We start from the raw sequence: 13,623 nt of genomic DNA on the forward strand, positions 1-13,623 counted from the left end.
CCTAGCGGGCTCCGCGCGTGCCGCAGCCGCGGGCCCGAGGCACCGCCCGCCGCCCCAGGCACCCGCGCCGCTGGAACTCCACGGCCCGGCGCCTTTTAAACAGCTCTGTTGTCCACCGGCAACTTACCGGGCGAGCCAGGGCCCGCTTAGCAGAGGGACAGACAAACAGTCCGGGCCACTCGTGAGCTGGCTGTGGTGGGAGCAGGGGTGGCCACGGCGGGCAAGCTGCTGGCACCGCGCTCCCGGCTCCTCCGCCCGGCTGGGGAGCGCGGCCACCCTCGCTCCGCCAGGGAGCCTGGAGAGCAGCTGCAGACGCTGCTAAGCCTGAGATGCTGCTGTCTGCCAAAAAGCAGGCACCTGCAGTAGCTATGCTTGGCTTAGTAGGAACCACTGCCGCTACAGCTGGACTTAAAAAAGCCCACTTAAGTGAACACTTCTCAAGTGCTTTATTTGGCTGTCTCCTTGGCTTGGTATTTATTTGGGCATTTATTACATTTTACTTTATTTTCTGCATTTCCTCATGGAAATGTAGGAACTTAGCTGAGCCAGAAAGGCCAGCACATGGTTTGATTTGTCCTAACTTCAGTTTTTCTTTAATGCAAAGTTTAGATATTTAATGTTTTTTATATACATGGCAGTTTCTATTTTCCTTCTCCCTCATTGCAACAAACCTCCACAGTACTTCGTCTTTTTCATTTATTCTGTCTGCTACTTTATAAATTTTTGGATACAATATTGTGCAGTAGACAAAGGAAAATTGCAGTAAAGTCCGTGATTTACCTGTATAATACACTGAACTAGGTAACAAACCTGCTAATAAACAGCATAATCTTCCAAAAGAACTAGTCTGTAATTTAATTCTTACTTTCTTAGTTCAAGAAAGATAATTCAGGTCATGCTACAGTAAAATATCGACTAAATCTATGAATGAAGCTTCAATGATACTTTAATGTTTTTAGTTCTTCATTAAGTCCATAATTATGAAAAACATCAGCTGGAAACAGCAACACTCAGAATTTAACAGAATGAAAGATGTTGCTTGTATGTAATAACTGATCATTCCAGCAGTGAAAAGACAGCACACGAGCTTCACAGCTGACAGGGAAACACAGGCAATGGCAAAAAACCACAGGATGTATTAATATTTCCCTTCAGAAACTGACAAAAAATTTTAAATAATTTACCACTTTAATTCCATTGCCTATAAATTGAGAACCATAAGTACTTGTAACCTCTTTATTTAGTATGCAGTCAAGAGAGTCCCAGCTTGGTTCAAATTTTCACAAATATATGCAGATTTATAATGCTGGAATACATAAACACAACCATAGACTTCTATGCTTTCAAGAAGCTTCCTTCCTCGGTATAAGAAATGCCATCACGCCCCGCTGTACTTTAGCAGCTTCATTCCACTGCCATTTATTGCCTCTGCACTTCCAGCCCCACTAGTGCTGCCTGGCTCCGTGAATGAACACTGGACTGCAGATTTCTAACCCAACCGTATCTTTCAGAGATACATCCAATTGCGATGTTCAGAGGAACAGTCTCCCACAGGATTCGCGATTCACCTGTCTCCTTATATGATATCCCAGGAAACTAATCTCCAGGATGACAGCTCATTCAGCACTCTGGAAAATATACTTCTTTACATAATGACCTGACATTTGTTCTGTAGAGGGAGACAAAGCACAGACTGATGAAAACAGTTGGCAGCTGCTTTCATTTGTGCCATTCAGAAGCCAGCTGATAATTTGTCCTCGGGGACCCATCACTTCTTGGCAGACGGACCTGTCCAGTGCACTTTGCTATTACTTTTGCTGTTACCTCCCACCCCAGTGTATGCGGCACTCACAGAGTCAATATTCAAGGCAGACTAAACTAAAATTGACTGCCAAGAGTCATAAAGGATTTTGTGGTACTAAGAACTGGGACATAAGATCACAGATGAATTTGGTGATGATAAATACAAAGCGGCAGATATTGGGAAAGACAAATTTGTTAGACCTACATCAAAGGTTAAATTAGCTATTGCTTAGAAAAGAGATTCCAGCATCTCTGAGCACACCTTAATGAAGACATCAGCTAAGTAATGGTCAAAAAGGCAGAGTATTACAAATTACTAGGCAAGCAGACCAAACCATAAAACATTATTCCATATGAATTGTGAGTTCACCTTTTGTGTACAGCATGCAGCTCTCATTCCTTTCAATTAGCTTGAGCAGAATTACAAAATGTACAGACAAGGGTGACCAGGATAGTCAGAGTGTCTTCCATACAGGGAGAGATTAAATAAATGAGTGCTTTCCAGCCTGGAAGAAAAGAGGTTACTAGGGGCTGATAATAATGAGGGTACATAAAATCATAAGCGGGATCAAGGAGGAGAACAGATACAATTATTCATTATTTCTCACGGTATAAAACTAGGAGATATAAAATGAAGTGTTCACACAGAAGGTTACATGAAATAATCACATAACAATGTATTTTTTCACACAGTCCATAATTAGACTATAACATTAACTGCCAAAGGACATTGTTGAGGGTAACAATTTAGGATGGTTTAAAGAGATGTTTATGTTGGACAACACAGTCAAAAAATGCTTCCCAATACTTGGAAACACTACCTAAACAGATTGGGCTGCCCACACCTTACCTGCAGAAGAGCAGTACCAACAACAGTGAAAGAGAGACAACTACATGCACATTATCGATGCACATGGTCCCACCACATCTTACATCCCCACAGATGCAGAGCCTGTGCTCAGATGTAGTCACCATGAGGGGATGGGATATGTATCTTTTTCATAGTATGCTTCTTGCTCTATCTATTCCTGGGAAGTTTGGTTTTGTTTTTGTTTTTTTTTAAAGGATCCTCCAAATTGTTTCTAGTATGTTGGATGCTTTCTGTTCTACCCAGCAGCAGAGATAGTCATAACTGCACTCCAGAGAGACACACACGCAGAGATGGGGGGGAAAACAAGCTGAGGCAGGTTTCCCTCTTTAAGGATAAAAAAGCAAAAGTCCCTATGTGCTGCAAATGTTCCAGCAATTATCTTCCAAGTGCATCCTCTGCTCTTCCACCTAAGCTACAGTTGAGTGTGTCTAATTATCATCGACATCAGCAAGGTCAGGCAGCGGTACAAGCAGCTGTGCTGTTGTTTCACTTCTCTTTATAAAACATGTTCTCTATATTACATGATGTCTCCTGTTGTCTTGGGATCCTCTCCAGCCACTTTCAGTTGGGTGGTTAGTGAGGGGAGTGGTGGGTTCAGCCCCGGAAGTTACCATGCGATTCGAACACGGGTGGTGCCACCATGCAGAGTTGAAGGGATGCTGTACATGAAGCAGTGTCAAGTTCTCAAATATATCTCTTTCCCTGGCTATGGCACGGGTTGCAGAAATACAATGCTGGTTTATGGCTGAACCAAATCTCATTTTAGTCACACTACCGTCACTGTCCTTCAAAGCTGTTTTAGTTCAGGATGCCTGCACAGGCCTTCCTTCTTTCACATAAATATCTAGTGCTGAGTTTTGCTGAAGAAAATGCAGGAAAGATGAAATTCAATCTTCAACCTGGAGCCAGGAGTCCTTCCTTTGCCACCTGTGTCCACACAGACGAAATCCCAGGGCAGAAGACCATGAGATCAATGCAGAAGCTGCTGTGGTCTCCAGCTCCCTCTGCTGCAGTGCCATGGTGACCTGGGCAGCGCCATAAGGAAGCTGTGGTGGCAGGGGGGCAGCAGGGGCTGCCCTGCGGCTCAGAGATGTGCCCAGCCAACTTAAAGCCCTTTAGCCCCAAGCCCTGCAGCTCCCCAATCATGGTGCAACCAAGTGGAGATGCTGCTGCGAGATGACAAATCTGGTTCACGTACAGGAATATGAAGAAAGGTTGAAGCTTAGTCTCACTCTCTGCAGTACCCATGACCACAAATAAGCCGGCACAGAGCAGGAACTGGCGAGCAGCAAAGTGTGGCAGAGTTTCCTATTCCCCTCAAGAGGCAGGGAGGGAGCAGAGCACAAACCAGGCCTGGTTCAGTTCCTGCTTTCCTTACAAGGCTGTGAGAGCCCGGCCCGTGGCTCAGGCTACCCTGCCGTCTTGCTTTCTAGCCCCATGTGACTCCTTCCCTTCCCAGCTCTAGACTTCAAACAATCGCCAGTCAACATGGATCAGTAAGCGAGACTGTCTTCATGTAAGGCGCCCCAAACATCGCTAAGACATCACAGAACATGAAGCAACTCACCAAGAACATGTTTGTACAGAAATAACAAGGCTGATATATATTTGCCTTTCCATTGTATTTATCTATATTTAATATGTTTATTTTCACCCATCGCTTCTCATTTGATATCACGAAGTATTTGCTCTGAAGGTAGCCGACACCTCAGCTGAAAAGCAGAGAGATGTGACTGTGTTTGCCTGTTTGGTTTGGCCCTCTCTGTTCCTCAGCAGTGTCACAGCCAAAAGCCGGGACAGTCGGTTCCCCCACAAGATCATGGAGCCTGGTCTAGGCAGCTTCCCAGCCACTGGCGTGTGTTCCTCACTCCATCCCAAAGACAACAGCGCAAGAAAAGCCCATCAAAAATGGAGAGGAAGGGGGATGTTTCTGAAATACAGAACCCAGCAAGTGGTGATAAGAAGATGGAACTGAAAAACTGTAAAACCAGATCAATGCTGTGCTTTGGTAGTGTCTGGTATTCACCCCAGCACAGCCAGGAAGGAAATCATTTGAAAACACCAGATGCTCTTTGCAACTGGTATTTTGGATGTATTTCCAGCAGGGATTTCTCCCCTCCCCATGAAAACAGACACACATTCTCATTTAACAACTAATTGATTTATTTAAACAATACAAATTTCTTTCTACTGCATGGTTTAGCAGAGAGAACTTGAGAAACAAAATTAGCTTCTTTTCTTTTTTTAAAGTTTAAATGTTTACACAAAAACAACCTTTACTTCAGTAAATATAAAATTTACACACAAAAAAACTACATTAAAAAAGAACAGAATCATGACAAACCAACAAAAAAAAGAAAAAAAAGATGGGAATTCAGTGTAAAGGATCCAATTGCAAGGAAGGCAAGATGGGGCAACACTAACAAGGCATCCCACTTGTACACCTAGGTATCTGAAGTTGTAGGTACAATACAAAACCAAAATACATTAAAATTAGGATTAAAACCTGTATTTTTATACCATAATATTTTATGATATAAATATCTGTAAATTCTGTAGGCAACACAGTTAACATGTGAAATACATAGTTAGCTCTTCACTGGGAAGTCCCTGGAGTGGTGCACGGGCACCGTGTCACCCACGAGTGCGCTAATGGTCAGCAGCGAGCGGACCCGAGACACCCAGCCCGGATGCCATAGCCCCTGGATTCTTTGCCAATCTGTGCTATTTCTCACACGTCCAATGACGCCATGAGAAACTCTGGTCACCTGCAGCAGTGATTTCTAGCACTTCATCTCCTGGCATGAGTCTGTTACCTAACTTAGGCATATTCACCTGCCAGATCCCCTGTTTCTCATTCCCTTTTGCACTTTATAACCTGAACTCTAAAGCTATCTTGTAGCTACCAAGAGACACTGGCTTCTGGTTGAGATATTTGGGATACACAGTTCTTCAAGCCACCTTCAGGAATCTGTAGAAATCTTTAAAGTAGAGTGGACAATTTAAGGTCAAAGGTTATGTGATACAAAAGCCAGGGACCTATATAGTGATGGCTAACTTCGGATCTAAATCTTTAACATATTTTCTATTGCTTTAATATTTAAACTTAACATTCAGTTTTCATATATTAAATGAGCAGAGCATCTTATTGATGGAAGTGCTATATTATCTCCAAAAACACCATCTAGTAAGGGAGACTGTAAAGTTTAAAATTAAGCATAATTTTAAAAATCATTTAAAGGGATCAAGTCTCTTTTTTATAATCAATATTGTGACTGGCAACTTATAAAAGCTTAAATTATAAAACTATTAGTGACTCTGCTTCTTAAACTGTATGTACTATAAAGCTGTATATCTTTGTTACTTACAGATGTTACAAAATTTCCAAGCCAGAAAGTGAAGGGGGGAAAACGTACTCTAAAAGTTTTACAGATTTCATTTTCACTAACAAAACTGTTTCTACATCATAAAAATCAGATTAAATTTATTCTACTATTTTTTTTTTTCTGGACAGATGATATAGTGTTCAATCATGCTTTGGAAGACCATTTTCAATGGGTAACTGTAGTTCTCTAGATCAGCAAGTCTGACTTGCTTTGCTTGGAAACAAAAGCACCAGACTATCTCAAACTTAGCCTTTGTCCTGCAAAAAAAATACACAGCAGGACTCAGGCAGTCTGTTACGAGAGCAGGACTGGCCCTGAAGCAACCAGCTACGTTAACTTCTGGAGCAAGCATATGCAATGCTCTCATTCCACCTTGGGAAAGAGTCAAATAGTATTAAATTCAAGGAAATTGTAGAAAAGACATTTGTTCTATGAAAAACAAAACAGGGAAAACTTAATCCACAGGTGTGCATTAAACATTTAATAGCAAGCCTTTGTTTATGTATATTAATTTGAAGATTATCCACAGGGATCTATGATACATTGGCCCGGCCTTGTTACTATAATTAAATTTATTCAAATATTAATTTAAAATAGGAAAACAAAGAAACTACTCCTTGGGGAACATGTTTATTGTGTTTGAGATGATACACTGGGTGCTCTCTGAGCTACAAAGGGAAAAAGGAAATCCTTTCATTACAAACTGACAAAGGTAAAAGTTAAAACAGTTTTCACAACAGCATGTACCACATATTGGAAATAGATCTGGGTTTAATACAAATGACATAATTCCTAGTAATCTACAGCTACCTTTAATAACTTCATACAGATAATGAATTAGGCTAAAATGCACTATAATATTTGGTTGACTTCAGGAACAGTATCCTTAGTACATCACAAAATACATTTTGATATCCCAAAGAAGCAAGACTTGCAAGTAGGCATTTTAAACATAACTAATCTACAGCTACAAATTTCTACTCTCGATAGCATTTACCTTTTTGGGGGGCAGTATCCCAGTCTTCAAAAGGATAAAAGCAGAGTAGAATCAGTATAACATATACACAGAAGTCCGTATTGTAAAGGCTATAAAGATCTGTTGCACACTGCAAAGTTGCCTTCTGCACCTTCACACTGCACAAGTAGTTTATCGTTTATGTTGCATATCTCTTGGTCCACTGTCTGGCTATCCTGTCATGTTCTGCTCTGTTGGTCAGGTACTGAGTGGCTATGCTTCCCACCAGAGGGTCAGCTGCGAAAGGCAGGAGAAGGCACATTAGAAAGCATTCCACGATAAAACACAAACAAATGAACAAACACCAACAAACAAAACAAACACCAACCATACCCACACATAGTTTAAAATACAGAATCTATTCCAAAATATAGCCTTCGTTAGGCCAGAAAATGCTGTGAGATACAGCGAGGCTCTTATTATACAAGACATTTCCAAGAGAAAACACACAAGGCATAATGAATAGAAAAAGAAAACAGAAAAATCTGTTCTGGTTATCTGAGTCTCTCAGATGCCCAGCCGGGTGCTCTGCTTTCCCCTGTGGAGGGGCCCTGGGTGCAGGGGATGCTCAGCGAGCGCAGCCTGGGGTGCTCCTGTCACAGTGCTGGACGGACTAGTGGACAGTGGGGTATCAGGACTGTAGGACACACACCTGGGGGATCCAGTTGGCTTCAAGAGTCATCAAATTTTTGTACCAAAGAGGCTAATCCATTTCTCCCTGATCATTACCAGTCTTCTGTCAACGAACTGTCACCTTAGCACTACTGCTCAGTTCCTGCTCTGACCACAGGCAATTAGCACTCATTGCCTAATGACACTGGTCACACAGTTGCTGCTGAGAAACTGTGCTGCTTCCAGTGGAGCTCCTCCGCCCAACAGCAGCAAGGAACTCTCTTTCAAATAGGGAAAAATCTCTCTGAACCTCGTCCCTCTCACATTCACAAGATGAAACATTTCAATTGCTTTCCTATGAGAAGAGACTTCCTGTGGCCCCTTTCAACCTGCAAGATTTATGAGTTTATAACTCAAGAGAACTCTGTTGCTTTCCTGGGATAGACCACTCACTGAAGCTCCGGCAATACAGACCTTCAATGACATCAGCTTATTTTCTCCAGCATACCTTAGGAAAAAAAGGGCTTAATGCTCTTTACTTTCTGCAGTGACACAGGAGTGAAAAGTGCCATTAAATGTGGGACCACATTCAAGCAGGAGTGTTTCATCCCTGGTTTTAAAATTATTATTTTTTATTTAATCTGCTTACATTTAAATACACAAATTACATTCCATGGCAACTAAGCCAAACGACTAGGAGTGAACACTCAGTAAATTATCAGCTCCTTACCTGGGTTGCAGTCTGTCAGAAGAGAACAAATAGACAGCAGAACCTTTGAAATAGTCAAAGCAGGGCTCCAGTTGTCTTTCAGGATATCCAGACAGATGACTCCCTGACTGTTGATGTTGCAGTGATAAATTCTGGTACGGAAAGTAACCTGGAATCACAGTGTGAGAGAGAGTCAGGCAGCGCCGCCCAGGGGTGCTGCCCCTTGTCTCGCAGCAGCAGTGACTGGGGCGCTTCTGGTTCTGCAGAGCTGCCGCTCATTTTCTGGAACACAATCATTTAACAGAAGGGTGTGTATGTACTGTAGTCATGGCTATCTTCTAGAAACCTACCATGGAGATCTTTGGTGCATAAACTGCTTTTACAGAGGCCCTCTCTCTGGTACCCACAAAAATTAGGGCTGTATGCTATTTACAGTACTGTATGCTGTTTAAAGAACATATTGCATGTCGTGAATGATCCAATCACAAATGTAACTTTACTGTGGATTCTGAAGGTGAAGAAGTAGACAGAAATTGGCTGCATGCACAGTATTAATTGACGTTTTCCTTTCCTTCAAAATCCTAAATATAAACCATAAAAATTAATATTTAAAATTGAAGTATTGTATTATTCTTGTTCAAATTGGCAATGAAATCTTTGCCTTACCCTTCATTAGGCAGAACATAGTATACAGCAAAAACTATGCTATCACACTAATTAATACCATGCTTGTTTTTAAATTATTTCAGACTAATATTGGTAGAGCATGTAAGCATTATTCTGCACAAATAATAAATTAGAAATATTTAAGTGTTTCAATTATATAAAGCACAAGAAGATGAGGAAATTTCTCCCTTTCATACTAATGCAGAGGGGAAAAATCTATGATGGTTTTTTGAAACTACTGAAAACTCAAAAATCATCATGCTCTAGAAAAAAATCTACAAGGTTTTCATGAGGAATTTGTCTAAAACTCTAGATCACTTCATATCACAGTCTTGACTCAGAAAATATTAAATTTCATGGGTTTCAGAGAAGTATGAAATACATACAGAGTATATTATTATTTATTCTGTTATATCCTTCTATATTCCTTATATCCTTCAGGGAACGAAAAAAGGTATTTGATTGATAATAACAACATTATAGCCCCAAGAGCCATAAGGTGTAGAAATGTTGTGTGGTAGAATGTATGGAGTCTTTGCGAATGTCAGCAGTGTCCTTACTGGTGACTTGGTCAAGAGCTTTAATTTGACATTAAGGGAGGGAAGAAGCGAACAACCTTTAACTTCCTTGATATCCATCAGTAAGTTATGATTTCTTAAGCGTTCACACTATTTCTGAGCAAAGAAAGGAAATTTTAGTTTAACTTTAGTTTTATTTAATAAAAAGAGCTTTTTCTTAAAAATATTATCAAACAAGGTTGTTGATCTTGCCAGTAGCAAATAGATGGATGTTTTACAATAACGGAAATTATCACAGTAATCTACCCAATTTGTTACACAATGCAACACTCTAGTCGTCTGTATAAACTTACTTTAGCTTCCTGTTATTTTGGTAAAAATTACGTAAAAAGATATAATATAGAATCTGGTTCATAACAGAACAAAGTTTATTATACATATATTTTAGTAGCCTGAAATAGAAGAAGGAAACATAGGAAGATCTTGTGCTGTTTTCTGTTAAAACTAGAATTTATTGCATCTTAACTTTTGATCAGAATTATCATCTCATTTATCACTTGTTAAAGCTTGGAAATCAGTACTGACTGTAGTAATGAGGAAATAAATTAGATGCAGGATTTTTCTGAAATTGTGAGCCAAGATTTCGGACGTTGTCGTTTTCAAGAGATATTCGATATTCAGAAAGCACTGAGCACTCACTCGCTGCAAGTTACATTCTTCTTATGTGTGAAAAAATGATAACCCTTACCCTTACCTTTGGTGGCTTGAATGGATAGTCAGATGAAAATGTGATATCCAGGAAAAAAACGCCTCCTTCATATACAGAACCTGGAGGTCCAAGTATAGTAGATCTCCATTCATAAATGTTATCTCCTTTAGGACCGGCACTGTGTAAAAAAGGAGGGGAGAGAAAGAAAGAGTCAGGTGTACCTTTGAGAGGCATTTGATGGATTTCCTTCTACATTCTTTTCATTTAATACAAACCACTTGCCTATCTCTAAAATCTGCCTAATTTCCAACTGTTTTCAGTGGGCTCAGTGTTTTAAACAGGCACAAAAGCTGGGCACACCACTGTCCCTTTGGAGACTGAGCAGCGAAACAGACTGACCGTGAACTCCTGGACTGTCACTGTCAAACATACCCCAGACCTGCTTTCTCGAGTATGTGGTTGCTCTGAGCATCTACATCATGCGCTTCCAGTGACATCATATCCATACACAAAAGGAGTTGTAAATCTTGACCACATTCATCTTCTCCAGGCATTAAACGGATCAAACCTTCATAAAAAATGTGACTTACACGTATATCGATACACGTTTATTGCTGCTTGTTTCATAGGCTAGAGTGAAACGTTACACCCTTGGGCAGGAAAAGAAAACTGGGAATGGGAGAGACAGAATCAAGTAACCTGGAGCTGAGCTTCTTACAGCGCTGTCAATTCAAACAACTGTTTTCTTCAGGATATATCTGTGCTATGTCTCCAGGCAATCAGCATTCATACTACTAGCCAAAACCAGTTTATTTTAAGAAGTCCAATACTGAGCATATTTCTCACTAGGGGAAAGGTTATAGTGTAATTAATTATTAAAGCTTTGAAAGAAGGGATCATGAACAAGCATTTTCTTGACTTCTGAAACGTCATACTTACTGCTATATTACACGGTAACCATCTAACCTCACAAAAAAAATCAAAGCACAATCTTATTTCTGTGAGTCTCAGAGCAGAAACTAACCTAACCTTCTGCAAGAGGTCCTAAATCTGAACGGCTGAGATCCAGACTGACTGCTATGGAAAACAATACTGCTGAACTCATGCAGGCATGGTGGATTTATCACCTCTATGCAGACAGTCAACAACATAGCTCTGTAAAAGACCTTTTCAATTCTCCCCACCTCAGCAGCCTCCCAGGCACCACCTGCACCTGGCAGACACATAATGAAGTATCCTCATCCTTCTCCCTCTGTGGTCCCCAGGAACAGGCACTGAGGACTGCTCTGTGTGGTCGCACGTGAAGCAAGTGACAGGGGATGGCACCGAGCTGTAGTCATGGAGTTTGTGGTTTCTGGCATTGCTTGACACTCCGAGGAGTCTCCCTACAAGTTCTCAAGTGTTAAAGCTCTTCTCATGTCATGTCACCTCATGTATTTGCCATACATACATCTGCAGTCTGTCACATGGCATGTTGGACATTCATCCTTGCTATGCAGCCAAGCATGTGGAGAAACTCATCAGAGGAGAGGAAGATGAACAGTCTGCACTACACATCTGCAATTCCTACACCAAAAATTTAGTTATTTTTACATTAATATCCTGTTTGATAAACAACCAAAAGCTGATTTTAATTATGAATTCCTTTTCATCTCATAATTTCCCAACATGTTTTTTATCTTGTGGCCGTTTCATGTACCAAACGTTTAAACTGTGGCAGGCCTTTCATTAACAGGACAAAATAATCATGGATTTTGGCTGACATCCTATTTAATTAAAAACAAAAAATCATTTGATGGAGCTGTAGCTATTTTCCTGCTTCCAAAATGAAAGCAGGTTACGACGATATGCTGGCCTCCAGAGCACAGCTAAGAAAGAAAAATTAGAAGTGCTGTCAAAATAAAGTTCAGGTCTAAAATCATAAACTTAACCTTTCTATTTGCAATGCACACACAAAAGTGGAAGAAAAACAGTAGATAACTTTTAGGAAAAAAAGGGAAATCCAGAGGCAAGCAGGTCCATTTCTGATGATGTAATGAACCATTCATACCCTCAGTCACTCCAGAAGATAATGCCATTCATGCTCTCTAAAAAGCAATTAGTGTAAGAACTGAAAATATTGGGGCAATAATGACAATATTTAAAACCCACACAGGCCACTGAAATGTTTTAATTAATTCTTGACATTCATCAAGCTTACAGCTAATTAGTATTGTGCTTGGAAACCAAATTTCTATGGAGCAATTCAATTTCAGCATTAGATGTCCTAATGACTGTTTTATAGTTTAATGCAGAGGTTAGTGCTCTTGCCTTGTGTGTCAGGTACCTTTCTTTCATATACCTCTAACAGCTGGATGCGATTCAATCAGATTAATGAAAGAGCTGAATTAAATTAGTGACATATTTCAGCCCAGTGAATCAGTCACAATTAAGCGCGGCACCAGTCCGGTGCCAAACTATCAGGTAATCACTCCCCAAGTCAGAGCAAGGGCATCTCCCAGCCAGCAGCCACAAGCTACATGCAATAGCTCTCTGCCTAGTACTGTCTGTTGTCCTCTTCTACACAACCCCTAGCAATATATAAAAGGATGGGGCTACAACATGAGAAGGGGAATCCCTAACCTTGTGAAAGGAAGAATTTGCTGTGTTCAAAACCCCTTCTACGGCTGAGAAAAGATTGCTGGAACGTCAAAAGTAACACAAAGCTGTAACAATAACTGCACTCAGATAAAGGAGAAAATTGTTAAATCGAACGATTTCATTACACTTGATTAAGGCTTGTGAAATTTCTATTTAACAGCTGAAGTGGTGTCTCGCTTCCAGTGGTGTAAAAGATATCCCTGCTTCATTAACAACCTGAAAATCCCCATAATTGCTGCATTATTGGTGTGAGGAGACACAAGATTAAAGAGCAGAGACAGGACATCACACTTGGCTTTCTACCACCTGTGTATTTCCACTGGGGATCACCCTCAGACAGCCATATCCTACTTTATCTTTTGTATAAATACCAAGGTAATCATTTTTGGAAGTAAACAAATCCACACTGAGGCTCAGCAAAACAAACCAGACCTATTCGGGACAGTCTCGGTCTCTGCAGTGATTTCTCCAAGGACAGGACAGTGGGGTTACACTTGCTTGGACGACTGCAGAGAAGAGCAGAAAGTGCAGCCACGCCTCACGCAACACCTCAGTTGTGCACCCAGCAGCAAGCAAGCGCTGGGGCCGCTGCAGTCGCTGCCTTCACCTCCATCACCGCAGAGCATCGCTTGGCGCTGCTGAAAGCCACGGGGAGGGAACTGCCACTCTCTGGTGCAGATCTAACTCCTCCATT

At 41.0% G+C, this 13,623-nt stretch overlaps 1 protein-coding gene across 1 annotated transcript in view; it reads right to left on the reverse strand.

Moving 5' to 3' along the window:
• Positions 1 to 4,884: 4,884 nt before the first annotated feature.
• UBE2E3 (ubiquitin conjugating enzyme E2 E3) overlaps positions 4,885 to 13,623 on the reverse strand; it is a 57,950-nt gene continuing 49,211 nt past the window's right edge. The window contains exons 4-6 of the mRNA XM_065638150.1: positions 10,335 to 10,467; positions 8,418 to 8,565; positions 4,885 to 7,312 (exon numbers count right to left, since the gene is read on the reverse strand). Coding sequence (XP_065494222.1) covers positions 7,215 to 7,312; positions 8,418 to 8,565; positions 10,335 to 10,467 — 379 coding nt within the window. The 3' untranslated portion in view covers positions 4,885 to 7,214. The remainder of the gene's footprint in view (positions 7,313 to 8,417; positions 8,566 to 10,334; positions 10,468 to 13,623) is intronic.

The sequence above is a fragment of the Caloenas nicobarica genome, chromosome 6, assembly GCF_036013445.1.
Source record: "Caloenas nicobarica isolate bCalNic1 chromosome 6, bCalNic1.hap1, whole genome shotgun sequence".
Taxonomy (NCBI): Eukaryota; Metazoa; Chordata; class Aves; order Columbiformes; family Columbidae; genus Caloenas; species Caloenas nicobarica.